Below are 24,437 nucleotides of genomic sequence, written 5' to 3'. Positions count from 1 at the left end.
CTATTACAGAAACTCCTCTTGGTGTTACAGAATAGGATGCACTGATAAAATTTTTCTGCTGTCAGACAGTACTTCTGCTGATACAGATTAACAATCCAGTATCAGTACTCACTTGGTTCCAAATTTTAAAACTGTACACCTTGTGTGGAACTCACTGGGATCATTTTTTTTTTATGTTGGGTAAGATGAGGACAGGGATCACTGCGCCTCTGAAAACTGAGCAGGTGGTCCACCGCGATTGATTGAATGTTATGCTACCTGATCTGGCATATTGAATCGATGCATCCAGATATATAGAAAGCTGGTATCCAAGGCTTTCTGCACAGAAGGGATGACAAAACTACAGCTAAAAACAAATCTGAAACAAATTAAACTAAACAAAATGTTGAAAATCTTTATTTCTAAAATATGCAAATACAAACAAGGACAAATGTATGAAAATATAAACATCTTTTTCCCTTTTTCAAAAACACTTGAGATGTTAAGGCATGCAGAGCCAGACTTTCCAAAGATAAACCTTGTGCTACTTGAGTTTTTAAAAAAGGTCCCGTGAACAAAAGAAAATGGCTTGCGTCTCCCTGGGCGTGTTGTTCGGTATAATTTGCATATTTTTATATTAAAATACCTTTCTCTTCCTGTAAAGTGTCACCTTTTTTATGGCTTATCCCACACTCGGGGCAAATATAAAATTCCATCCAGTACAATGTGACTGGAGATTTAGGGGTGATCCAGCCAACCCCTCCCATCACCATCATCACTACCACCATGTGGGATTAAAACATGGCCCTCCTCTTTTTGAAGAAGATGAAAGGTCCTCAATGACTACTGCCAATCTTTAAAACACTACTATCATGTCCCTCTCGACACTAAACCCAGCCCCAACATCTTATATGAAACATGTCAAACCACATGGGAGGAAATTACTAATCTAAAAGCCACTTCATGGGACCTTTACACGTTGTGGAAGCCAGGTTTGCTCAAACACATTAGCACATCTTCGCAGCAACACATTTGGAGGACCCACTGAGTTGTCAATACAAACAAATAAAATTTCACTGAAGATTAATACTGTTTCTCAGTCATACATTTATCAAATAGTTAACCACTCTGTCGAATACGAGTCAGCTATTATCAACCTGAAATGTATAGTATACTGTGAAGCTATTCATCTACATAAGATCACACAGACTGAAGGGTTTCAACTAACTTAAATTTATCTACCAGCAACAAAAAAAAAAAAAACACAGTGTAAGGGGGCCTCCACAAGCTCTGTGATGTGGCCCAATGTTATCTGCTACATTCAGAGTCAGGGAATGTATTGACTATCCTACTGGTTGATACACTCAGCAAAAGGTAATATTGGAAGAGTCAGCTGCAAACAGCCCTTTGTGGTTGGTCTAAAAATGAATTAGCATCGTGGTTGCAAACGTGACAAAAAGGCACATGTTGGTACTCATTCAGAACAAGGCCTGCAGCAGAGAGAAGCGTTCACAAACATTCACAGACTGGCACAACTGCTTTGACAGGTGTTTCTTTGGTAATAAATCTGTTGGAGGCCTGTTGGTGTGAGAAGCTGATTTGGTATTAAACCCTTCAGTTGTCAAGTCTTATACCTCACAGCAGTATGTTACAGTTACTAATGTTACAGCGTTCACCATTTTAAATAATGGCATGTTAGTAACATCTCCTTGCGAATTCAGTTAAAAGCACAGGTTAAAATATTTTCAGTTGATTGTCAACCACTTTCAAATTATTCCCCTAGAGAAGGAAATTAAGATTTAAATAAATTATATATTGTGGGACTTTTACACAAATAGTTATCCACTGGAGTGGAACACAAAGTATAAGACTGTTTGGTAACAGACAGCATCATGTCATTATTAAAAAAAAAAAAAAAAAAAACACACACACACACACACTCAATGCTTAAGTATCAAGTATTAGAGGTAAGTTATTTTCTGTTAGCCCTTGGACTGAAATAGATGAACTCACCGGGGGGTTAGGGGGCTCTGAGCTAGAGGCAGGCGGCTTGAAAAACGACTTACAGTCAGTTGAAAGAAGGAGAAGTTAAACCATTTGGGATTTCCTCTGTCCCCATTTTAAGAAAATTAAAAATCCTCTTTCTGACATTCAGTAACTGAAAGACAAGCCCGTTTTTTGATGCTTCAGGCGGTGAAGTGGGGCTAACGAAAGTTTCTTCCGTTGCCTGGGCGACAAGGTTATTGGGTGATGCAGTTCTCTCCCATGTCCTGTGCGTAACGGTCCAGTATTACATTACGTAGTTCCTCAACGTCTCGGCGGAGCTGCTGCGCTTCAACCAGCTTCTTCTGCAGCACCTCGGGACACATCCAGTCCTCGGCCTGCTCTGCCACTGGCGGGGGTGCTGGAAAGAACAAAACATGACTAATACATGTTGTACAGGTTTACCCCACACTGACTATTTACTTTTTATGTTTTTGAACTTAACTATCATCAACATAAGAGAGAGTAAAATTAAAGTAACTGCTCACATGTGAGACCAAGCAGCAGAGAAAGGTTGGGGTCTTGTCCGTGAGCTCTCTGGGTGAGAATGCTGCACAGGGAGCGCAGGTCACTGAGGCAGGAAGCGATCTCTAGATGCAACCTCTGCGTGAGACGAGCCCCAGCTGGCTGCAGGACAGAGGAGGCCTGGCTGGAGCTTCTCTGCTCTGGATCACTCACTTGCTCCTGCAGGGTCAGATTCTGCTCCATCAGGTCCTGGTTCTGGGCTGACAGCTGAAACAGAGAGTCAGCATCAACGTTACCCGGTCAAAAGTGTCAGGCAATTTCTGACCAGGTTTGTCAGGGAGTGGGCAGGGTTAGTCTGTCTCACCTCCTTCATGGCTGTGTGGAGCTCTAACACATTCTGCTCTTTGGCCAGCACCTCTTCTCTGAGAGCTTGAGAGCTGCTCTCTTCCTGAGATATCTGCTCCTCCAAAGCCTGCAGACACAAACAATTTAATGTCTCACAACTGCCGAGAGACTATAAAACTGAACAGTAGCCAAACAAATCATTGTGAAGAGATAAACACCTGGATCTGAGAGCCAAGCTGTTCCATCATTCGGTGCTGCTTCTCAATGACCTGCAAAGAGACGAGCTTTAAAACGATACATAATGCAATGATCAACTCCTACTCCTTTTGTATTTTTAGCACTCTTTCTCCTCGCTGTTCTATTGGACTGGGAGGTTGTGACCTAAGCTTCATGGTGTTTATGACCGGAAGTGTTTACTTTGCAGGTGAAGCACACAGCAGTACAGAAAGCATGGTAAACATTACAGGAAAAAAAAAAAAAAAAAAAAAAAAAGAAGAAGCCACGCGCTAAAAACTTTGATGGACAGATTGCTGCTACACGCTTTAACCACAACATACAGGAACTTACTTCCAGAGAAATGAACACTTCTCTGAACCTATGGTTCAAACTTAACCCACACTTCCTCTAAGCTCACTCAGTCAGATCAACTTTCTGAAGCTGAAGTCATTTGGGGTTGAAGCATATAAACAATAAAACTACAATTAGATTGCATAGAATACAGTTTATGCATTCAAATATGTGACTGCATGAATAAAAGCAGCCCGAGGAGTACTCATACAAAAGCTGTCCCCAAAGTATTTCAAGTACCCAGATGAGCCTTTAAAGAGAAAACACACAATAGATAAACCATAACAGACCTTTTTGAGTCTCTGCTGCTCCTCCCTCAAAGCACTGTTCTCTCCTCTGAGCCTCTCCACATCCAGGGAGGGCAGCCTGGCTCCATCCTCCAGACCCTGCTGTACGCGCTGCTGCATACTGATGAAGACAGATTACGCAGAGTTATTAAGGTTTGAATTAATGCCCACTGAGAAGACGGTACTTTGTTGTCAGACCCGAGTGTGCACATACTCAGTAATGGTGGTCAGCAGGTCTCTCTCCTTGCGTTTCTGATCTTCCAGCTGTGTGTCTTTTTCCCGCAGTTGAGAGCGTGTCGTCTCTAGGCAGACCTCCAGCTCTTGTGCTTTCTCTTGGAGCTGACTCACCTGCTGTTCAGCCTCCAGAAGCTGGTGAAAAAGACAAACATGTGTCCAGGTTGAAGGATTTACACATTTTGACCCAAGTAAAATCAGAGGAACTCAAGCAGAACGGCCCTAACCTGCTTGTTTTGGCTCTGGTAGTCCTCCAAGGTGGGCAGGTCAGCAAGATAGCGCTCCAGAGTCTCAATACGCTGCTGGTTCTCCCTCTTCAGCTCCGACTCCTTCTGACACTTCTTCTTCAGGTTGTTGATGTGCTTGTCTCGACTGCGGATCTGCACAAAAAGGGAAATGTGGTATGGTAAGGTATGGTATGTGGTAAGAGGGATAATATGCTCAACAAGTAATAAGGTGCCATACATATTCGTAAATCACAGCAAGTGAGAAAAGAGAAAGCAAAATGTTCCTACAAACATCATCAAATGTTCCTTCATCTTTCTCTATGAAAATTAACTTGTTAAGGATTCACAGTGACTTTATCTCCGCTTTTCTGTACAGTGTTGTGTTTCTATAATATCAGCTGTCTGGAACTGTTGTGATAGGAAGCAGGAAACAGCTTCTCTTCATTACTGGGCAAAGTACAGAAATTTAAATGCATCTCTCCACTAAACAGAAGCAAAATGAACAGCTCGTAAACAGGGTTATCATTTACTCTTCTCAGTGCCATCTACTTTTTCAAGTGTCTTTTTAGTTTTTTTTGCGTGCTCGCAGCGTTGGATGTTAGGAAGATGTGTTAAGCAAGCACAAACCCTCTCTTCCTGTTTCTTCATCTCCTCCGCATGTCTCTCACAGGTCTCCTTCAGGCTGTCAGTTAGTCGGCGCGTCTCGGCCTCAACTGCCCCCAGTCTGCGCTCTGCCTCTGCTTTTTCCAGGGCGACACAGTCGGTGCGCTCAGTAAACTGCGCCCTCAGGAACACATTCTCCCTCTGGGCCTCCTGTAAACCCACCGTGTGATGGGAAAGTTTCAATAAAGGTTCTTGAAATAGTCTGTAAGGATGATGACAGTATAATGCAGGGTTGTCAGTAGTGTTTGTGGGGGCTAGTGCATGTTGTCTCTAACCTGTAGCCGCAGCATACACATGTCCCCATAAGAAGCTCCTCGGCCCAGGAGGGCTCCATGGACTTGCAGCTCGCTTTCCCTCAGACGCTGCTCCAACTGGGCCATATGCTGCTTTTGTCTGCATCACGTCCAATTATCATAAAAACAAGAACAATAAAGTCAGCACTGAGCAGACAAACAAAAATACTATATTCACTCCTGAAACAGTAAACTTTTAATATTTTGTGTGACCAAAACTATGGTCTTCAATGTTAAGAATAAAATGTACAATACCACAGTATCAAGTCACTGTATCAGATGACACAAAGACCCCGTCCCCTCCATGAGCAGTAGAAACACTTGCCTCTCAATGATGAGCTCCTTCTCCTTTAGCAGACTCTCACTGGCTTTGACCAGAGCGTCCCACTTGCCGGATTCCGACTGAACGGGCGTCGAGTACAGCGATGGGTACTGACCCACTCCCGCACTCATCAACTGTAACAAAAAGAGAAAAAACATTTGACAGTAAGAGCTGTATCATGTGGAGAAACTATTCGGTGGAAAGAGATGAAAAGATTTAGAACTGCACAATTTTAACCCTGATAATAAATAAACTGTGTGTAAGGCGGACATCCTTCCACTTCTATCTCACGACAGTTTAGTTTGAGTACAGGGCACGCAATACAGGTGCTGACAGATGCACAAAAATAGTCGCACAAAACAAAACAAAACATCTCAGGAATTACCGCTAGCCTTGCTAACACATGATCAAATTATTTTTATACCACAGACAGCAGTCATCTGACAAGGGAACCACAGAAACTTGGTCAATAACAACATGGTCCATTTCAAATGGCTCACAAAAGAGAAATTAAACTTGATGAGTATCAAGCTGTGCTAATCTCTCTTCAGGACAGAATGTAATTCCACCTCAGCGACTATTTAAAGTCTCTCCCCAACACACACTGACATCACCGCCAAATGTCGGGTGTATTCTGGTGCCTTGTGGAATAAATTCAGCACCACAAATGAATGAATGAATGAATGAATGAATGCTCCCATCTAAACACAGCTTTAACAGCCAATCATTTACTTTATCAGACAATGTTCGAAAGATCATCATGAAAACAATTTCTTTATACAGTAAAAAGCGATTAAGTTTCGATTCATGTGCCAGCGCAGTGTTTGGAAATGGCAAAAGCGTCTGATGCAGCTTTTTCAATGGCCAGTGCCGATCACAATATTTAGAGAGCAGGGCGGCCAATATATAATGCCGAGATCAAAACAAAGGAAAGTCTGGTGATGGCGCAATGGATAAAATTATGCCTTTGGTCTGAGAGACCCGGGTTCAATCCCCCACTGTGACCCATCCAACATTGTGTCCCTGAACAACACACTTAACCCCTAAAGGTGTGCGACCTCTGACATGTATAGCAATTGTAAGTCGCTTTGGTCAGCTAAATGAATAAATGTAAAACAAAGAAAAGTCATGTATAATTCCATTATTCCATGCAGTAATGTGCTGTTTTAGATGGACTTTTTATCAGTTAATGAAATAGAAACATACATTGGGTTATGCTATTTCAGAATGTGACTGGTAATTTGAAGAGACTACGGGGGGTGGGTCTGAGGCCTGAGAGGGTCCGGCAAATTACATGTGTACATTTTCTTTTAATGGACACATGTAATATGTTTTATACTTTCTGTGAACAGAATTCAATTAATCTTATTTCCATACTGTATAGACACCTTATTTTGAAAACCGGACGTTGACACGTGTATCCTAGCGCTAAATTCATCAAGTCTGACCCAATTTGATAAATTATGTTGTATGTGGTTCTCGTATCGCATAACATGAAGACTCTCTCAGGTAGGACTCTCATACTGCAACACTTGTCTTTGTAAAGAGAGAAAATGACAGGATAAAATTGCTAATCTGCCTGTCAGCACGCACTGGTCCGTTTCAGTGGATTTACCATAAAGGCTTGAATACGTGTGCACTCCAAAGTTAGGTGCGGCTAGCTTAATCGCCTTCTCAGAACACTCAAAGCAGGTCAGATCGTTTATTGCCTTTTCTAAGTCAGCCACAGATGGAGTGGATGTGCTAGGAGACAATTCAACAGAACAGTGTCTGCAAATGGAGATTTTTGAGTCTTTCTCAGACACTTTAAAATGCGTCCACACTCCCGACATGTCAACCTAATTGTTTGGTAAAATTTATTCGGTCTTTTGACGTATTAGGCTAAACACGGAAAGTGCTTTTTTTGGTTATTTAATTTCTGTGGCTGAAGATTCATTACAGTCAGAAGTGACAATATATATTTAGTGCTAGCCAGTAATGGATTTAGATTAGATCTGCTGTCATTTAGGATGATATATCGGCCTCGTGAGTGCAAGTATTGGTCGAGGTCGATTATCTCAAAATGCCAGATATTGGCCTGATTTATTGGTCTATCAATGTTTTTGACAGCTTTATACAGGTTGCAAAGGGAATAATCATTACATTATGAAAAAAATCTAATAGTTTATGCAACAATCGTCTTATTTAAAAAGATATATATCTTCTATTGTTTTTACCAGTGGAAAAAAACAATAGACATGTGTAGCACATTCAGTCTGGCTACAGAGCTGTGAGATGGGCCAGATGCTTAGTTTGCAGGTTAGTGTTAAAGTTGTGTATTGTGTTCACTGCTGCAGAGGAAATAAAGTTCCTGTTTACAATATGAACACCACCACAACGTCTCACTACCATCTTTTATCAGCAGAGCGGTTCAGACCACTAGTTAGCTAAGAACTGTAGTTTACTACTCTCTTCAGGGCTGTCACAACACTAAAACAAAGCATGGAGATGGATGTAAGTTACCAGCTACAGACCCGGCTATTAGTCAAAAAAACCAGTGCGCCCCCAACTATGGTGCCAAACCTGTGGAAAAGGTAACATACTACAAAAACTATTCACAGTCATTTGAGAGTGAAGCACTCTTTCTGTCTCTCTCTCTCTTTGTGGGGGTGGGGATCTGCAGTTCAGCTGTCTAGGGTTAATCAAGCACAGGATTTTCTCAATTATACAAATGAAATGTAACTTTGTTTTTATAAATCTGACAACAGACACCAGAAAATCCTTTGTGGCTTTTGTGATTTTGAGTTTGCTGATTGACTTGACAGATCCTGCTATAAAATAGGACAAGGCATCTGTATGGCTCCAGGCTTTGTTTAGCGGTTTAGTTATTTTTCCAATGTTGACCTAAATGTGTGTCAGGAACCAAATATCTGGCCAGATTTCAGTGTCCACAAAAAGCTGAATGCTCCACATGTTTACTACAAAGGCCTTTACCTTGTCAGGGCATTTTCTTCAAAAAATCCACCATTCATAGCAGCCAAGAAGAGTTTGTTTTACCACCAGTGTGAAAGGGTGACTTCAATGCATACCCCTTACACTGAACCAAAAGCAGTGGCTTTTTTTTTTTTTTTTTTTTTTTTTTTTTTAAAAGTCCACACCCCCAGTTTGTGTTTCTCTACCTCTAATGTGATATGATTTTCTATTTAGAATAAATGCTTACCTGCATTTGTTCCAGTTGCAGGCGTAAACTTTCCAGTTGCTGCTTATGTTGCTGTTGTTGCTGCCAGCTTGACATTTCACTACATCTCTCCTGCCGCAGTGGCTCATAACCCTTGGAGCCTGCATGCTCCCTCAGCAGAGCCTGTGTCTGCAGGCTGAGAGGGTTTGCATAAACTCCAGGGGATCCGGCCGCACCAGGCTGACTGCCCCTCTGATTAGAGGTTTCTGCTGTGCCAGGAACTCCAGGCCTAGCTTCAGGTAGAACCTTATAGCTGTGCTCCATACCTCCTCTGTAGGCCTCAGACACACAGTCTAAGGTGTCTCTAATCCCGGTCGTCTGTAATCGGAGTCTGACATCAGGGCATAACCCCCCTAACAGGGCTGACTGATTTAGCGTAGGCTCTACAGCAGGAGTGTCAAACCTCTGGCCCTCATCCATCCGAGTGTGATCTGAGGGGAACAGCGAGTGGTCCAGCCCATTGATAAGGCTGCGGTAGCGGCTCAGGCAGTCTGGCTTTGGCACCACGGGATCACCTCCCACACCAGTGGGAGCATCCAAGTTGGGCGAGGATGCTGATTTGGAGAGAGAGGAAGACTTCGAGGCGGAGCCACTTGGGGTTCTGGAGCCAGAGGAAGACCTGTGGCCCTCAGAGGATAGGGAGTCCTCCTGGACACATGACTGGGGCTTAGAGGCCGGGGCTCCGGCCGTGGATGGCATGACATGTGCAGTGGGTATGGGGATCTGACTGCGGATGGGCTGGAAAGGGGGGCTGCTGCTGGAACTGCAGAAATCTTAAGAGTACGAGAAGAAAGAGTCATTAGAATTTACATTAAGTGTTCTTCGCTCACTATTCAATATGAAGATAGATCATGTTAATTCAGTGCAGAATATCTAGAGCACTACTTAAGGCCATCTCCTCTATTTTCAGTCAGTGATGTAAAGTAGATGCAGCAGGGTTTATGGGTGGCCTACTTTGATGATGAGGTGTCACCACAGAAAGAATTAACTGGCTCTGACTGACTCAAAGCAGGGAATAGTCTTATAATAGACTTAAACCAATGCGCAGAGCAGAAGCTCTGCATTGCATGATTAAAAAAAACAAAACACACAAATATGCTGCTGTATAGCACTGCCACATAACTGAGTGTACATGCAAGATAATTATAATCCACTGTAAAATTCTCTTTCAAAAGAACTGCTGACTAAAGGGTCTTCCTGTTTAATTGGCATGAAGTCTTGTAATTACTCCGTTAGCATATGCAAAGATACGCACCCTGAGATTACTGTAAAGACTACACACCCAATCCACTCCATTAAACATGCACAAAAATGTTAGTGGTCTTCCTTTGTAAACCTCAGAGATCACATTATGCTTATAAAAAACTTCAGGAACACCAAAATCACGACAAGCCACCTACAGAAATCTCCACGAGCCCCAACACATTTCAGAGTTACATAACTCAGCAGCATTACAAACCTGAGAGACCTGTTGAAGCCTGGAAATCTGGCATTCACTCCAACGCAACAAACATGTTATTAGCTGTGGCATTTTTTCTAAAGCTGAACTGAGGTGAGCTGAGCTGCACAATGCTTTAAAGCAAAACAACAGTAGGTCCACTGCATCTCTGGGAAGTACCGAATCGACCTCTGAAGCTAAGACTGACAGTGTCGCAGCAGGCAGGCCCTCCGCCCAAAGCCGTATTGTCCTCCAACAGCCAAACCAGCCTGTATCAAAGCTCAGAGCAAACACACACAAACAGGGATACGCAGGAAAGGTTAGGGGTATTTATAGCCCACCTCTCAAGTTACAGCGTGATCTGTGGGTGCCGCTTTTTAAAGCACCTTGCCTCCTTCCACTGTAACACACACACACATTGCCGTGAACATCCAAAGTCAAAGACTGAATGGCCTGCTCACTTTAAACAACAACTTCGTTAAAATGGGAAACTTTGCAATCACACAAGAAAATAATAATAAGGCAAGAATTTTAATGAAACAACATCAAGCTTTCAGGAAGGTAAAACTTTAAATATAAAAAGAAGCCTCCAGGCTCTACTGATTCATCACCGGCTAGAACAAGTCTAAACTACTCTTAAGATAGATATTTGCTCAACAGACATTCCTGCCTTTAAAAAGTATATAACATAATGATTATTACCTACAGCTGTAAAACAGCATGTTTTGATAAACACCAAGCAACTAAAATTAAAAAACAACATTTTTCAAAAAAAAGAAAAAAAAAACCAAGTCTGGTATTCTTAAGCTGTTAAATTTAAAAAGTATGGTATGCATCGCTGTACAGTATTGTCTACAACAGGTCATTGTTGTGGCTAAATTTGGGGTTAATTGTCATGTTGCTAGGTACGGCTGTCAGTTTAAGTGGCAGGTCAAAGCTGTACCAGCACCAGTGGCACGCTCAACAGCTGTTAACTAAAACAAGCAAGTCGCCTCAGAAGTACATTCATAAAAAAGGCCACATTAAGAAAACTGCTATAAGAAGGAAATGTATCCAAAGAACACACCACACACTCTACATTAACATGTTCAAGGTTGGAAAAAATCATGTCAACCTAACAATAGACTCTAATAAGGAGCTGGGCCACCATGTGCTCAAATGTAGCTTAAACCCTCCAAGGAATGTTGTTTTACAAGCTCTGAGCTCAGTGAACAGTGTGTTTAGAGACAGTAAGACAACGCTATGGACACTTCAAATATATTCAGTTATTTGGAAGATGCAGAAGATATGCATCTACTAACATTACTAACGGTTCTAGACACCTTCCCTTTCAGGTTTTGTGATGCTTGTCTGTGTTTACATAAAATCTCTCATAAAAATTATAAAACGGACTTGTATACCTCTGCTGTTATACAACTGTTCAGAGTGATTATGGGTACTACTGATAGCCAGGAGATTTTAACTGATACTATTAAAGATCCACTACAGTTTTTAACAGCTGGGAAGATACATTATGTGTTGAATGGCATTCTTAGGACTACCTCAAGGAAGCCAACACATATAAATATATATAACTTGATGTAAAAAGCAAAAAACATTGACCTGCTTGCAATTGGTATTAAAAATTTTCTAATAGCCAGCCCTGCCATGAATACCAGCTTTGTGAACCTACAGTGCTGATACACTTGGGATCATTTTCCAGCATATTATTTTATCAGCGTTTCCTGTTGAACGTGGGACAATCCACCCCAGCAGGCCAGCCAGTACATGGAACCTTCCTGATACCACGAGTCTATTATTTTTTTCTACACTGTGTAAATACATTTAAATATAGAATATACACACACCCACCATCCCCAGTGAGATTTCACATTTTCTCCAGTGGGATGTTCCCATTTTATAAACAACTCTCTGAATATTCCCTCCACAGGCAAAGTCCTGTCCTAGCATACCAACACCTATCCAGCCAATTAACCTTAAGTGAGAGTGCAGCAGAGCCTTGGGGCATTTTTAGCTGGGACTTTAATCTACCTCTGCAAATCTCCAGGGCTTCCACAATGGATTATGAACATTTTTTAACAAACTATAAAAAGCCTAAGCAACAATAACACAAACATGAAGACAAAGCCGTTTCAGCCTCGGCCACACTGGGCTTCTCACTACATTAAACATTACATGACAGTTCTCAACTTTCAAAGTCCAATTTGAAAACACACAATTTAATCACCACTAAAGCACCGAACTCTGGCTGTATAGAGTGCAAACTGGAGCTCTATCACTGCATGGCTACAGACTGCGACAATTTACTCACATTTTGTAACCAGGAGACACTGCTACTCAATTTTATAACTTGGTGCACAAGTGCGACTTGCAAATATCCCCCCCGTTTTTGTTTGTTTGTTTGTTTAAAATCATAATTTTATATACAGTAATGTGAAACACCAGGAGCGAACAAGAACTGGTGTGCATGCCCTTCACGCTAACTACCCAAGTTGCATAACGCAACCCCCTTGTGTGCAAGCAGGTGTCAATGTTTCGATGACAGGATGAAGGAGAACTATACTTTTGGTCACGTGATGAGGTACTAAAAATAAATAAATAAATAAAACACCACACCATGAGTGAATTTCAGGAACAGCAATCAGGTAAATTTGTGTTCTCTCCTCTCCAAGTTTGATATCAGCAAACAGTAACGTTAAGTTGATGTGTTAGCTGCAGTGCATCTCTGTCTAGTCTGTCTGTTTTGCTAAAGTGCTGGATAGTGCACTCAAAAAGTCAGTTCAGAGCCCTGCACTGACAGGCAGACTTCAAAACAATGTTACACAACACACTCAGGCAGGGAAAGAACAAGCTAAAGTCATCACCTTCTGTGCTGTCAGATGCTGAGGTGCCAAGACCAGTGTCCCCACTGTCCGATGTTCCAGGCCGGCGGCCAAAGCGGCTTTGGAACTTCTCTGACACAGCTGGCGTCTGCCACTCCATGTCAGCAAACCGAGCTAATGTATATATGTGAAACAGGACAATGGCAACAGATGAGTATATCAACACATGCTGAAATGACACATTGCTTATGCATTTTGACTTTTGAGTGTCAACTTACCCGCTGGTTTGGAGTCAATATATCTCTGTGAGGTTGTCATTCCATACAAGACAATGTCGCCTGATTGAGATGAGGACAGTATTAAATAATCATATAGTGCAGACACTCTGACAAGATGTCAGTCATGTTTGCCTCTCACTCACTTTTAGCACATTAGTTTATAACTGACAACCTATTCTCAAGATTTAGTGAACTGAGAAACAGTGAAAAGAGGCTGGTAACAAGGTTTTAGTGATGAACCAGAGACTGAGATCTGAACAAAAGCTCCTTTCTTGTATATTATTAACTGAACGTCCGTGGTGAAGGACCCAGCAGCTGTTGGCTATTGACTGATTGGCTCACCTATGAAACTCTTCTGCCCTTGCCATAAACAACCTCGACAGACTTTTCTGGGTAGCAACAAAAATAACAACACGAGCACATGTCTTAGCGTTACATAATCTGTTACACAAACATCTCTATTCCCCTAAGATACTACAGAAAGTAAGTTTGTACATTATTTGTAGCAAGCTAATGGTTACTGGTGAATACAATCAGTCTGAGATGCAGCCTGGCTGTTACCCACTAATCCTCTTCAGAAACTAATTCATAAAGGAAATGACTTGCTAACACCAGTCAGGGCAAGCTGTATCAGTGTGACTAATCGCTAAATTTAATTAGTTAAATTGTATCATACTAAGCTATATAAATGCGATAATCATAGCTAAGGTTTGGGCTATTTTAAAGCAAAAACTTATTTATAACGTCCTAACGTTATATATAACGTAAATTTTTTGTACAGCGCTGCACCGTTAACCATTTTAGCTAATCCGTAACAAATCCGTTTCCGTTTAACAAGCTAACGTTAGCTAACGGCTAACACAACGCTGCTGAGCTACTTTCGTTAACAATAACGTTACACGTCTCTGTTAGCTTCGGTGCTTATAATGTTACTGCTGGAACTAAACTAGCTGTCGGCGCTGACAAAGAATATGTATTTACCTTTCGTTTCACATGAACACAAAAATGCAGTAACAAATCTCGGTTTGAGGCTGGAAGCCGAATCTGTACCATCCGGTGCTGCTGCTGTTGTTCCGCTAGCCAACTGAACAGATCCTCTCCGATGGCAGCAGACAACCCGTCAACACACAATGGCCGCTTGTTTAATGTCACAGCACCGCCCGCTGAACAGTGACGCCTCATGTTGTCTGTGAAACCGTTTGGGGGTTTCCTGCCTGCAACGAATATGCAACCGCAGTGCTTACATTTGCAGAGTATAGCCCCAAAAACTAGGGTAGCAATATTCTTAAGATTATTCTTGAAATATTGCTGCTGATTCAACAAAAAAACATGACGGGGTCATTCTGCCATATGATGAAAAAACACTATAGTCACACATAACGAACGAACCTAACCCAGATGTGTTGAGATGGGTAGAATAACCTAGAAAATCAAACATTTTTACACTAAGCAGTAATATACAACATAGACATTAGGAAATAGGTGCCTAGTGAGCACCAACCCACATCTGACCCAACGTTGATTTTTATTTTAACAGGGAAAAACAGACTGTCTCTTTTTAGGCTGTGCCCTGTGTACACAAGTTAACATGTCCAGGTCCAGTAGACCAACAAACAAGTGAATAAATAAAAAAGTACTTAAAACATAAAAAATTATCTAAAACATACAAGACCAAGATGTTCATTTCAAGGGAAACAACTGCAAATAACATCATAATGATTCTCCATAACATTTTTAAAATGGGTAAGTGACACCAGAACTTAAAAATAAGTGCTTTATAAATAAATAAAAGAGCATGTTGCTCATTCAGATTGATTTCGGTTTCTACTACTAATTAACGTTGAAATTTGGGTTGGTGCTCAGTGGGTACAGCTATTTCTCATTAGATATTTTACATGGTAAATATATATCAAAGAGCATACTGGTGTAATTCAAACACTTCTGCTTTTCACTTTGCACGAAGGTGTTGGTTAACACCAAACAGTAGGCAGCTTTGGATGATAGAGAAGTGAAAATACCACAAATGCTGACATGAGTTTTTGTTGTAGGAAGTTGGGACATGGAGGGGTAACATTTGTAACATCTAACCTCCACCATACCCTGAGTGACACATAGGCTGCCAGTCAGGGTGGAAGAAATACAACTACTTGCAACATCTGTTTTATTCCATCTTTTCTTGGTACATTAATATTATATATTAAACACAATAATTAACACATTATATTTTCATAAAGGTGCTGTCTGACATAGCATTAAAACATGCCCTTGTACGGCCTCATGATGATTAGTAGTACATGATCACAAACGAAGGATACACAAACTGTGAAAAGTTCACAGCAACAGCCCAAGATAATTGTCACACTGAGACCTTACAGACATGTGTTTGGATCCAGGGAAATAAAAAAAAAAAAAAAGAAACTGAGACAGGCTGTAATGAAAAAATATGACTCACGTTAAAGATATCTCTTTTTTGGTCAGCATTTACCTCGTGAAATGCAGTGTTGTAAGATATTGTATAACCAAAGCTAAAATGTAAATATATACATGCATTCAATCTGTTGCAAGGCAGCACATATTTTCTCCTTATTTAAGTATACAAATAAAAATAAATAAATGCATACAATTTGAATAGTTGGGCAGAAATAAAACAGTTTACATTTCCATTTATATTTGTTGTTAGGTTTTTGTTTATTTTTTTTCAAACCTGAGGTGGGTCTCACAAATCAAATAAAAAAACAATGCCAAAGTAATGCAAAGGAGACTTTGAACATGATCTTTATCTTCCAGTTTTAACAACCTCTGTGTTTTGACCAAATTTCATACAAGGTAGGTTGAGTGGGAATTATTTTCTTTCTTGCAATTATTGTATGTGAGGTTCCCCTCAGAAAGTGATGAAGTGGTGGCGTCCAAAATCCCGCTTTAACACCTTTTTAAAAATACATTTAATTGTAAACACCTTTTTATAGTCTATGGATAACACCAGGTTAACACGCTATTTTCTGTCGTCTTACGGCGTTCAATTTTGCCTTGATAACATTATGTTTTATATCCACGTTATTTAAGTTTGGAAAGACAGTCTCCTCCCCTCATATGCCTCACAGTGGTGCATACCTTTTTCAGACCCTCAATTACTTTATTTATTTTAATTCTACCGCTGGGATATGTTTTTTATTGTTCCCCACCGACAGTGACATGAAATATCGGCCCTTGATATGAAACGTTTACTAATGTCATACTTTGTAGGGAGAGTACTTTTATTCTGAAATAAACACGGGCCGGACGTTTTCTGTCTGTTTGTCTCGCGGAACAAAGTTGCGTGATGTGCTTAGTGGGAGGTGGTTTGTGTTCAAGTCAGGTATTACCGTGAACCCTGTCAACAAACTCACAGAGTGTATTTCATCTATTGTAATTCGTCTGCTAAATGGACATCTCTTGACAGAAGCCTTTTTAGTTCAAGGAAAGCGGTGAGATTTCTTTAGTAGTCGTAAATTACAATGAAAGCGTTGCAAATGTTGAAGTGGATGTTTTGGTTAACGTTAGCTAGCAAGGTAACGCAAACACGCTAACACCAGCTACTTGGTAAACGACAGGTCTCTTAAAGGCCCGATGCATAGGTGGCTAACGATTCAGGTACGCTAACAGCGCCAGTGTTTAAATAATTGCCAGTATTTTGGCGAAATAGTCAGCCGATTATAGTACTGACAGAGCTAACTAGCTAACATTAGCTAGTTAGCTAATGAACTCGCCTTGTTTGTGTTCGTTGACGGGTGCAGTTCGACTGTGAGCAAAGTCTGAAGACTATGTGGCATGCTTATGTTTCAGCTGTTTTTAAAGAACCCGCAATGAGTAAAAAATTAAAATGCCTGCTGACCACCTTGTCCGTACCCTTGCTCTATGACTGACATTAAACCAACCTAACATCATCACTGCGTTGTGAGAATTCTCTTTCCTGTATCTGTTATCTGCCCTGTCTAAATGTGCAATTCAATTCTCGAGAAATACAGAGTAAATGTCATCTGAGCTCTGACCCCTGGATCCTCCAGACCCTGATTTATGTTTTGTGGCGAGGCCATGACTGCGGCCAACATCACCAGGGACATCCTGCACAGGCAGATCCGAGTGAGTAAACAAATGCCAGAGCATCTTACGAGCTCAATCTACCAGTGATCAGACAATGTGATTCTCTGGAAATTATCTTGGTGAGGCTAACCCAAAAAGACCCTCCTTAACCAAAATGATTGTTTAGGTTTAAGTAACCTTGTAACCTATGTACAAAAGACTGATGGGGAATTTGATTTGTGTGTCCAGGACAAGAGAGCGTCAGGCTTCCAAAGGTTCTATCATGTGACCGACCCGTTCATCAAGAGACTTGGACTGGAGGCTGAGCTTCAGGTCAGTGACAGCAAGTGTGTGGGTGCATGTAGAGGGAAAGAGTTGTGGAAAGACAAGGAGACTGAGAAGATATTTCTGTGTATTATCATATAATCTTCTTATACTGTCTGTCTCAACAGGGTCATACTGGCTGTGTGAACTGTCTAGAATGGAATGAACGAGGGGAGTAAGTCTTCAAAACCTAAAGTTTCATCTTGTGTGTACAATTATAGTGTGACCTGGGATGACTGGCTGGGTGACATCACCATATATGTGCCAAAAACTCATATTCTGAGGTGCATTATACAACTGTATGTACAGTGAAGGCCTGTTAGGGCTGGTAATACTATGTCGAAATAAAATTAGGATGCTGTTCTACTTTATATTTTATGTTAAATGTTGCTGCAGCACTGTTTATTGCCAAAAATTATGACAGTATTTGATTTTATATGGCATTAGTTGTAAAGAGCCATAACAAATGTTGATTCTTTTTGTATTCAGTTTACTGGCCTCTGGTTCAGATGATCAGCATGCCGTCATCTGGGATCCATTCAGACACAAGAAGCTTACAACTATGCACACAGGTCATGCAGCAAACATATTCTCTGTAAAGGTAAGGAGGACTGAGTGTAAGATGGATGTATTTAATGACTGTGGCTGCGTTTACATACACATTGATAATGTAGTCATAATGTGATTAGGGCAGTGATGTGAGTTAAGGTGTAGCCCAATCGAACATCGTACCCTGGTGGTGTTATTTCATTATGCTTACAATAGGGTTAGATTAGTGTAGTACTCGCATTTTAGTCTCATGGAAGGGCATTTCAACCATGTAATCACACAAATCTACTGCTCGCTATCACAAGTTTCATTACAATTCAGGACACAAACAGCAGTTGAAATTCTGGTCAGCGAATGCTCTGTGATACTGATTCACTTCCTGTACATTAGGTGTCACTGTTGGCCATTTAATGAGTGGCATGATTGGTGGAAAACCATCCTGTATAACAAATTTGAAGGTTTAATTTCTTTTGGTGTAGTGATAAAAGATAATGGGGAGATTGCGTTAAATGCCATTAATCAGGCTATCAATAGATTGGCTGTATAAATACTCTATGTAAACACTTTAGAAATGCCTTAACCTATGGCTACTGGCTGATCACTGTGTGATTGAAAGGGCCGCCTTTGTGATACACTGATTCTGTACTTCTGCATTGATTCTGGTGTTTTTGTCCATACAGTTCCTCCCTCACTCCGGGGACAGAATTTTGGTAACAGGTGCAGCCGACACAAAGGTCCATGTGCATGACCTGACGGTGAAGGAAACCATCCATATGTTTTCTGATCATACCAACCGAGTAAAACGCATCGCCACAGCGCCCATGTGGCCCAACACCTTCTGGAGTGCCGCGGAGGATGGCATCATCAGGTCATAACCAGAAATGAATTAAATAACCTTGTTGTGTTTAACAAAGTCACAAGATATCCCATACCTAGTTTTGCGACCGCTAATATGCTGACTGTCTCCTTGTTCATTACAGACAATATGACTTAAGGGAGAGCAGTAAACGCTCTGAGGTGCTGATTGACCTGACAGAGTTCTGTGGTCAGCTGGTTGAGGCCAAATGTCTAGCTGTCAACCCACGGGACAACAACTACCTGGCAGTGGGAGCCAACGGGCCTTTTGTGCGCCTTTATGACATCAGGATGATTCATAACTACAGGTTGGTTATGTTTTTTGTTGCTATTTTATGGTAATAATTTATCAGCAACCACTCAAATGTGGCGCATTCCCAGTTTTGAAATACACATGCACAACTGTGTTTTAATCAAGTTTTTTTTCTCACACAGGAAATCTATGAGTCAGAGCACATCAGCAGCTGTGCATACGTTCTGTGAAAGGCAGAAGCCCATCCCGGACGGAGCTGGGCAGTATTATGTTGCAGGTGCATAAATGGTTGAATTGTCTATTATTTAATGGGCATCAGGAATGACATCAGGAAATGTGCAGGTTGCACGTGGTTTAATAACATCACCTTCTGTTTGAATGCCGCAGGTCACCTGCCCGTGAAACTCCCAGACTATAATAACCGCCTGAGGGTCCTGGTGGCCACCTATGTCACCTTCAGTCCAGATGGCACCGAGCTACTTGTTAATATGGGTGGGGAACAGGTAATGCTTCTCAGAACAAACAAGGAATGGCGACAGGGGTTATTAACATCTTTTTCAGTGTTTAAACATTTGCTTTGTTTGTGTATTGCTATTGTTCTTCTAGGTGTATCTGTTTGACTTGACATTTAAACAGAAGCCATACGCCTTCTTGATTCCAAAAAAGTGTCAGTCATCACCAGGTAGGTCTGTGCCATCTATATATTAACAAAATAAAGTTCTGCATCTACAGATGTATTGGTGGTTTCTGAAACTTTGACCTCTTCCCAGGAGATGTACAGAATGGAAAGACAACCAATGGCGTCTCTAATGGACTTCACTTGCCAACCAGCCATATGCGATTTTCTGAAAGCAAGATGCACTCTAGGTAATGCTCTTTTCAGCCTGTAAGTGATTGGTTTTCATACACAGATTGACTGTTTAAAGATCTGAGCATGCACACACTTCAGTTATGTTTCTTCTGCTCTTTTTGCCTCAGTTCTACAGAGCTCCCTCCTCACTTGGAGAAGATAAAGCAACAAGCTAATGATGCATTTGCACGGCAGCAGTGGACACAGGCCATCCAGCTATACAGTTTAGGCATTCATGAGGCCAGCTGCAACGCCATGCTATATGGGAACCGGGCTGCAGCCTACATGAAGCGCAAGTGGTATGTGTTGTCGTATCACTGCAGAGAGGTGATTCATCATCTACTTATAAAGGCTATAAAAACAAGTAAGTTTTTTTGTATTGTTTTATTACCTGTGATTCACAGGGATGGAGACCATTATGATGCCCTCAGGGATTGTCTGAAGGCTCTGACTCTAAACCCTGGTCATCTGAAGGCTCATTTCCGGCTGGCACGGTGTCTGTTTGAGTTGAAGTATGTGGCTGAAGCTCTGGAGTGTCTGGATGATTTCAAAGGAAAGTTTCCAGAGCAGGCACACAGTAGTGCCTGTGATGCCTTGGATAAAGACATCAAGGCAGCTCTCTTCTCCAAGACAGAATCAGGTAGAAAAGAGTGTATCTTTGCTGATTTGCCTTTGTGTCTTTTGTAAATATATCTGAATGACTCTGTTGTTTTTTCTTCACCAGCTGAAGATAAGAAGTCCAACAGCTCCATTCGATTCCACTCATTCAGCCGGAAGGAGTCCATCCCTGAAGATGAACTGGTGCTGAGAGAGCGCAGCTTTGACTATAAGCACAGATACTGTGGTCACTGTAACACCACCACAGATATCAAAGAGGCCAACTTCTTTGGAAGGTCAGTAGATCTCACTTCCAGTCTGCTGAGGTCTCACTATGGGACAGTCATGAGCTCTGTGAACCTACAGTGAAGAATCAGTAGAGCGAAAACCAGTGTACAGTGAAAAGTAGCTTTCATTCATAAATGTAGCCTTTTAGGTACTGTAGGTGGTTTTGTGACTGGTCAAATATTTCAAGTTTAAAATATCCACTGTTAAATCATGAAGATCTTACATTTCAGTACAGGAAAATATTTTATAAAGTGCACATATCAGTACCAGTTCAAAAGTTGATTATTTATAAAAGAAGTGTCATAGTTGTCCCCACTTTTTTTTGTCTAACATGTGACTGTAAAATGTTTGTTTCACTCTGAATATGTCTGTCGAACTGTATTCTGTCATGTGCTTGACTGTCATTTTCTATAATATAATAATAGAATTCTTTAGTTTGATGATGATAAAAACACTTTGTGATGAGGAATTTACTAATTTATAAGTCAAAATGTAGATCAGCTCAAGCAGGCCACTGCATATTATGTGAAACACTAAGCAAACCTGTTGCTTAACAAAAGATTGTTTCCCTCCTCTTCCCTCCCCTCACCTGGTTTCCTATTATCCAGCTGGAAGGTCTGAATAACTAGAACCACTGGAATACAATACAGTGCACATAATGTAACACAAAGCTCAGTTCCCATTGAACGTTGTATACCAAAGCCCTGGTTACATGCCTGTACGGTGATGTGAACAAGTGTTCTGTGAATGAAGTGCAGTGTATAATGATGAACAATTTCATGATTCCTAGTAAATAAGACATTCCAGTTCCAAGAACATGGCTCGTCAGGCAGGTCTGAATGGATTCCTTGTCTCTACAGCAAAGGCCAGTACATCGTCAGTGGCTCAGATGACGGCTCCTTCTTTATCTGGGAAAAGGAGACAACTAATCTGGTGAGGATCCTGCAGGGGGATGAGTCAATAGTCAACTGCCTGCAGCCCCACCCAAGCTACTGCTTCCTGGCCACCAGTGGTATTGACCCCGTGGTGCGATTATGGAACCCTAGACCAGAGGTAAACAACTGAAACGTCTGCGTATTAATATATATATATTTTGGTAAAAGTTGGATACAGTGCGCATCATGGTCTCACGCATAATTAATTCAGAATTACATATAATCCCAAAATTATGCTGATTCACAGACTTTTGAAATTGTATTGGTTAGTCATACGGTGAAAGCACAATATTTGTTTGTGGTTTTTTGAACCGAGTCACTGTCACTCAAAATGTCTGTTCAGTTCATTTGATGTATTTACAGGTGACCGATGACCACCTGATAAAAATCTGGTAAAAATGACATGGTCATGTGATATTTCGAGACTCTAAAAATTAATGATGCACACCTGAATGCACCATTAAACAATCTGACCAGTGTGGGTTAGATTCTGGGATACTGACGTCCCCTAGATTCCTGCAAAGGTGGTAACATTTAGCAAAGCCTTTGGCATGGGACAGGCCTAGTTTACCAATTACAACATTTTTGTTGTTGAAATGCGGAGGGTGCATTTTAAGAAAACACTTCAATGAAAATAAAGCATTCTTATCATGTATTGTCATGTAATGGCGCCCTTTCTCCTACCGTCTACTTTCTCATAATACAGACAGAGACTGAGAACGGGCGAGTGGTGGAGGACATGGACAGTGCTGCTCAGGCGAACCAGCGGCGTATGAACGCTGATCCCCTGGAGGTAATGCTGCTCAACATGGGCTATCGCATCACAGGCCTGCGTGGTGTTGGCCCAGATGGCTCAGATGACGAAGACAGCTCAGAGGGACAAGTGCAGTGTCGGCCAAGCTAAACAAACTGTCCGCCATTCTGTAGAATGGATGCGGGAAGTAAAGCCCAGCTCCTGTTTGAATCTTAATTTCTCCCCCTATCTGACAGAAACATTGAGTGAATGTCATGTCACATCTCTGCACTATGCATCACCCTCCCCTGTCCAAAGAGAGGACTGGTGGAGACCACTTTGGGGAGAGAAATTTCATGGAGGGTGGAGAAGACCCCCATCTCGCCCCCTTCAAAGCACCAACAACACCTCAGCCTCCCCCTCCACTTTGTTGTGGCAGGGGGACACCTTTTGAGGAGAGCACTTTCCACGTCACTCCCCCAGTTGCTCACGAAGAAGGAGTTCAGCACTTATCCCTCCTCAGGTTTATGTTGAAGAGAGACACACAACACACAGAAGGAGAATCCTGCAGTGTGATGTCAGGTCGGTGTGGCCACACAGTCCCAGTGTTCTCCGTGGAGGATGGGCTCACAGACCAGACGGCGGTGCTTTGTAGCATCTCCTGTCTGCTCTACAGTTAGAGCTGAGAGTCTTTGTACCCGCTCATCTCAGAAAGGCTGCCCACCCAAGTCATTGATTCTGAGTTGATCATATTTTCAGTTGGAGTTTTGGTCACAGGAAGCCTAGAATTAATTGTCACTCGCCAAGTTGTGAAAGATGCAAGTGTTACTCCAATGAAATGTATTTATAAGCTTTGTTTAGTTTATAACTGTCAGAACAAACAAGTGGTTTCTTCTGCCAAAGGTTGCCATCTTTAATTTCAATGGCCAAGGATTAATGTTTTTTTTCTTTGTTTCATTGAAACATAATTTTGGCATACTGTGCTCCTTTTTAGTTAAAAGGTTTTACTACAATAGATTCTTGATAATCAACAAGATATCGACAAAAAAAATAGTAAAAAAAAAAAACTTCTAATAGAGTTTTTTTTTTTTGTTTTAAATCAAGTCCCATTGATTTAAAATGTTGTTTGGCATGACATGCCAGTGAAACTTCTGTTGAGTGTAAGTTGGACACAGATGCTAATTTGCAGTAAATGGCAAATGATGCGCTAAGTATTAAGAGGCGATAGGGCTCCAGCTTACTAGCTTGCGTGGCTCAAGCACCAGACCTCTGCTGCAGTCAGGTGTTCAGTCCTGCTTGCATGAGGCGTCTCTGATCATAGTTGTGGGGAAAAAAAGAACACACAGCACACATGTTAACATGTTGCTCAGAGAACAGCTCATTGGGTCTTCTTTGCCACCAAATAGGGAAATGTTAAGGAAGGGGTCCTCAACAACATGCAACACTAGGCTTCCATGTGTTTTACTTTGTTCAGTAATTTGAGGGTTTTTTTTGAGGAATCCTATAATAACCTTTGTTGCGAACAAAGTGAAGAATAAAATTATTGAACACTATCTTGTCTGTATTCTCTCTCTTGTTATTGAAATGGTAACATTAGTGGTGTTTATGCTTTTCGTGTTAACAGTTACACAACACAGCAGTACTGACCCATGACTAACAAGGTTGGGAAGATGTACTGTAGGTGAGCTCCCTGCTTTTGCTGACTATTAAGCAACAAATGTGAGCACAGTACATCATAAGCATGAGTAGTTGGGGGAGCATCTCACGCCCCATTTACTGAACAGTAATGAGGTGGCAGCTTTAGGGGTAGTGGA

At 41.4% G+C, this 24,437-nt stretch overlaps 2 protein-coding genes across 6 annotated transcripts; one reads left to right on the top strand and one right to left on the bottom strand.

Annotated features, from left to right (window-relative positions):
- Positions 1–380: 380 nt before the first annotated feature.
- Positions 381–14,315, bottom strand: cep85 (centrosomal protein 85). Of its 2 annotated transcripts, XM_038711817.1 has the most exons (14): positions 14,162–14,315; positions 13,181–13,240; positions 12,945–13,076; positions 8,625–9,415; positions 5,429–5,559; positions 5,086–5,203; positions 4,775–4,960; positions 4,148–4,300; positions 3,901–4,055; positions 3,690–3,807; positions 3,051–3,101; positions 2,852–2,959; positions 2,511–2,754; positions 381–2,383 (listed from the first exon to the last, which is right to left on the bottom strand). In XM_038711817.1, the coding sequence occupies exons 2-14, from the start codon at positions 13,218–13,220 to the stop codon at positions 2,220–2,222; spliced, it is 2,391 nt and encodes a 796-aa protein (XP_038567745.1). In that variant the 5' UTR covers positions 13,221–13,240; positions 14,162–14,315; the 3' UTR covers positions 381–2,219. The 2 variants fall into 2 exon arrangements, with proteins under 2 accessions (XP_038567745.1, XP_038567746.1); XM_038711818.1 differs by lacking the exons at positions 12,945–13,076; positions 13,181–13,240; positions 14,162–14,315 and adding an exon at positions 10,102–10,422.
- A 2,176-nt stretch (positions 14,316–16,491) lies between these two features.
- wdtc1 (WD and tetratricopeptide repeats 1) lies at positions 16,492–24,176 on the top strand. Of its 4 annotated transcripts, none has more exons than XM_038711822.1 (16): positions 16,492–16,644; positions 17,224–17,299; positions 17,489–17,572; positions 17,692–17,738; positions 18,053–18,164; positions 18,793–18,980; positions 19,093–19,275; positions 19,403–19,497; positions 19,608–19,723; positions 19,827–19,902; positions 19,991–20,087; positions 20,199–20,369; positions 20,475–20,710; positions 20,795–20,963; positions 21,816–22,008; positions 22,597–24,176. In XM_038711822.1, the coding sequence occupies exons 2-16, from the start codon at positions 17,234–17,236 to the stop codon at positions 22,792–22,794; spliced, it is 2,031 nt and encodes a 676-aa protein (XP_038567750.1). In that variant the 5' UTR covers positions 16,492–16,644; positions 17,224–17,233; the 3' UTR covers positions 22,795–24,176. The 4 variants fall into 4 exon arrangements, with proteins under 4 accessions (XP_038567750.1, XP_038567749.1, XP_038567748.1 ...); XM_038711821.1 differs by having other exon boundaries at positions 16,494–16,644; positions 17,185–17,299; XM_038711820.1 differs by having other exon boundaries at positions 16,496–16,644; positions 17,177–17,299.
- Positions 24,177–24,437: the final 261 nt, after the last annotated feature.

Source organism: Micropterus salmoides, unplaced genomic scaffold, assembly GCF_014851395.1.
Source record: "Micropterus salmoides isolate LMB-PRFRI ecotype aquatic unplaced genomic scaffold, ASM1485139v1 Ms_hic_scaffold_11, whole genome shotgun sequence".
In the NCBI taxonomy this organism is placed as follows: domain Eukaryota; kingdom Metazoa; phylum Chordata; class Actinopteri; order Centrarchiformes; family Centrarchidae; genus Micropterus; species Micropterus salmoides.
Note: the sequence above shows the minus strand (reverse complement) of the source record. Positions and strands in the feature narration are given on the sequence as shown.

Coding starts and splice junctions, on each gene's coding strand:
- wdtc1 (XM_038711822.1), top strand. CDS start 17,234: ATGTTTTGTGGCGAGGCCATGACTGCGGCCAACATCACCAGGGACATC. Junction 20,370..20,474: donor GCCTACATGAAGCGCAAGTG/GTATGTGTTGTC, acceptor TGTGATTCACAG/GGATGGAGACCATTATGATG. Junction 20,711..20,794: donor CTTCTCCAAGACAGAATCAG/GTAGAAAAGAGT, acceptor TTTCTTCACCAG/CTGAAGATAAGAAGTCCAAC.
- cep85 (XM_038711817.1), bottom strand. CDS start 13,220: ATGACAACCTCACAGAGATATATTGACTCCAAACCAGCGG. Junction 4,961..5,085: donor TGTGTATGCTGCGGCTACAG/GTTAGAGACAAC, acceptor GTGGGTTTACAG/GAGGCCCAGAGGGAGAATGT. Junction 3,808..3,900: donor CTGCTGACCACCATTACTGA/GTATGTGCACAC, acceptor TGTCTTCATCAG/TATGCAGCAGCGCGTACAGC.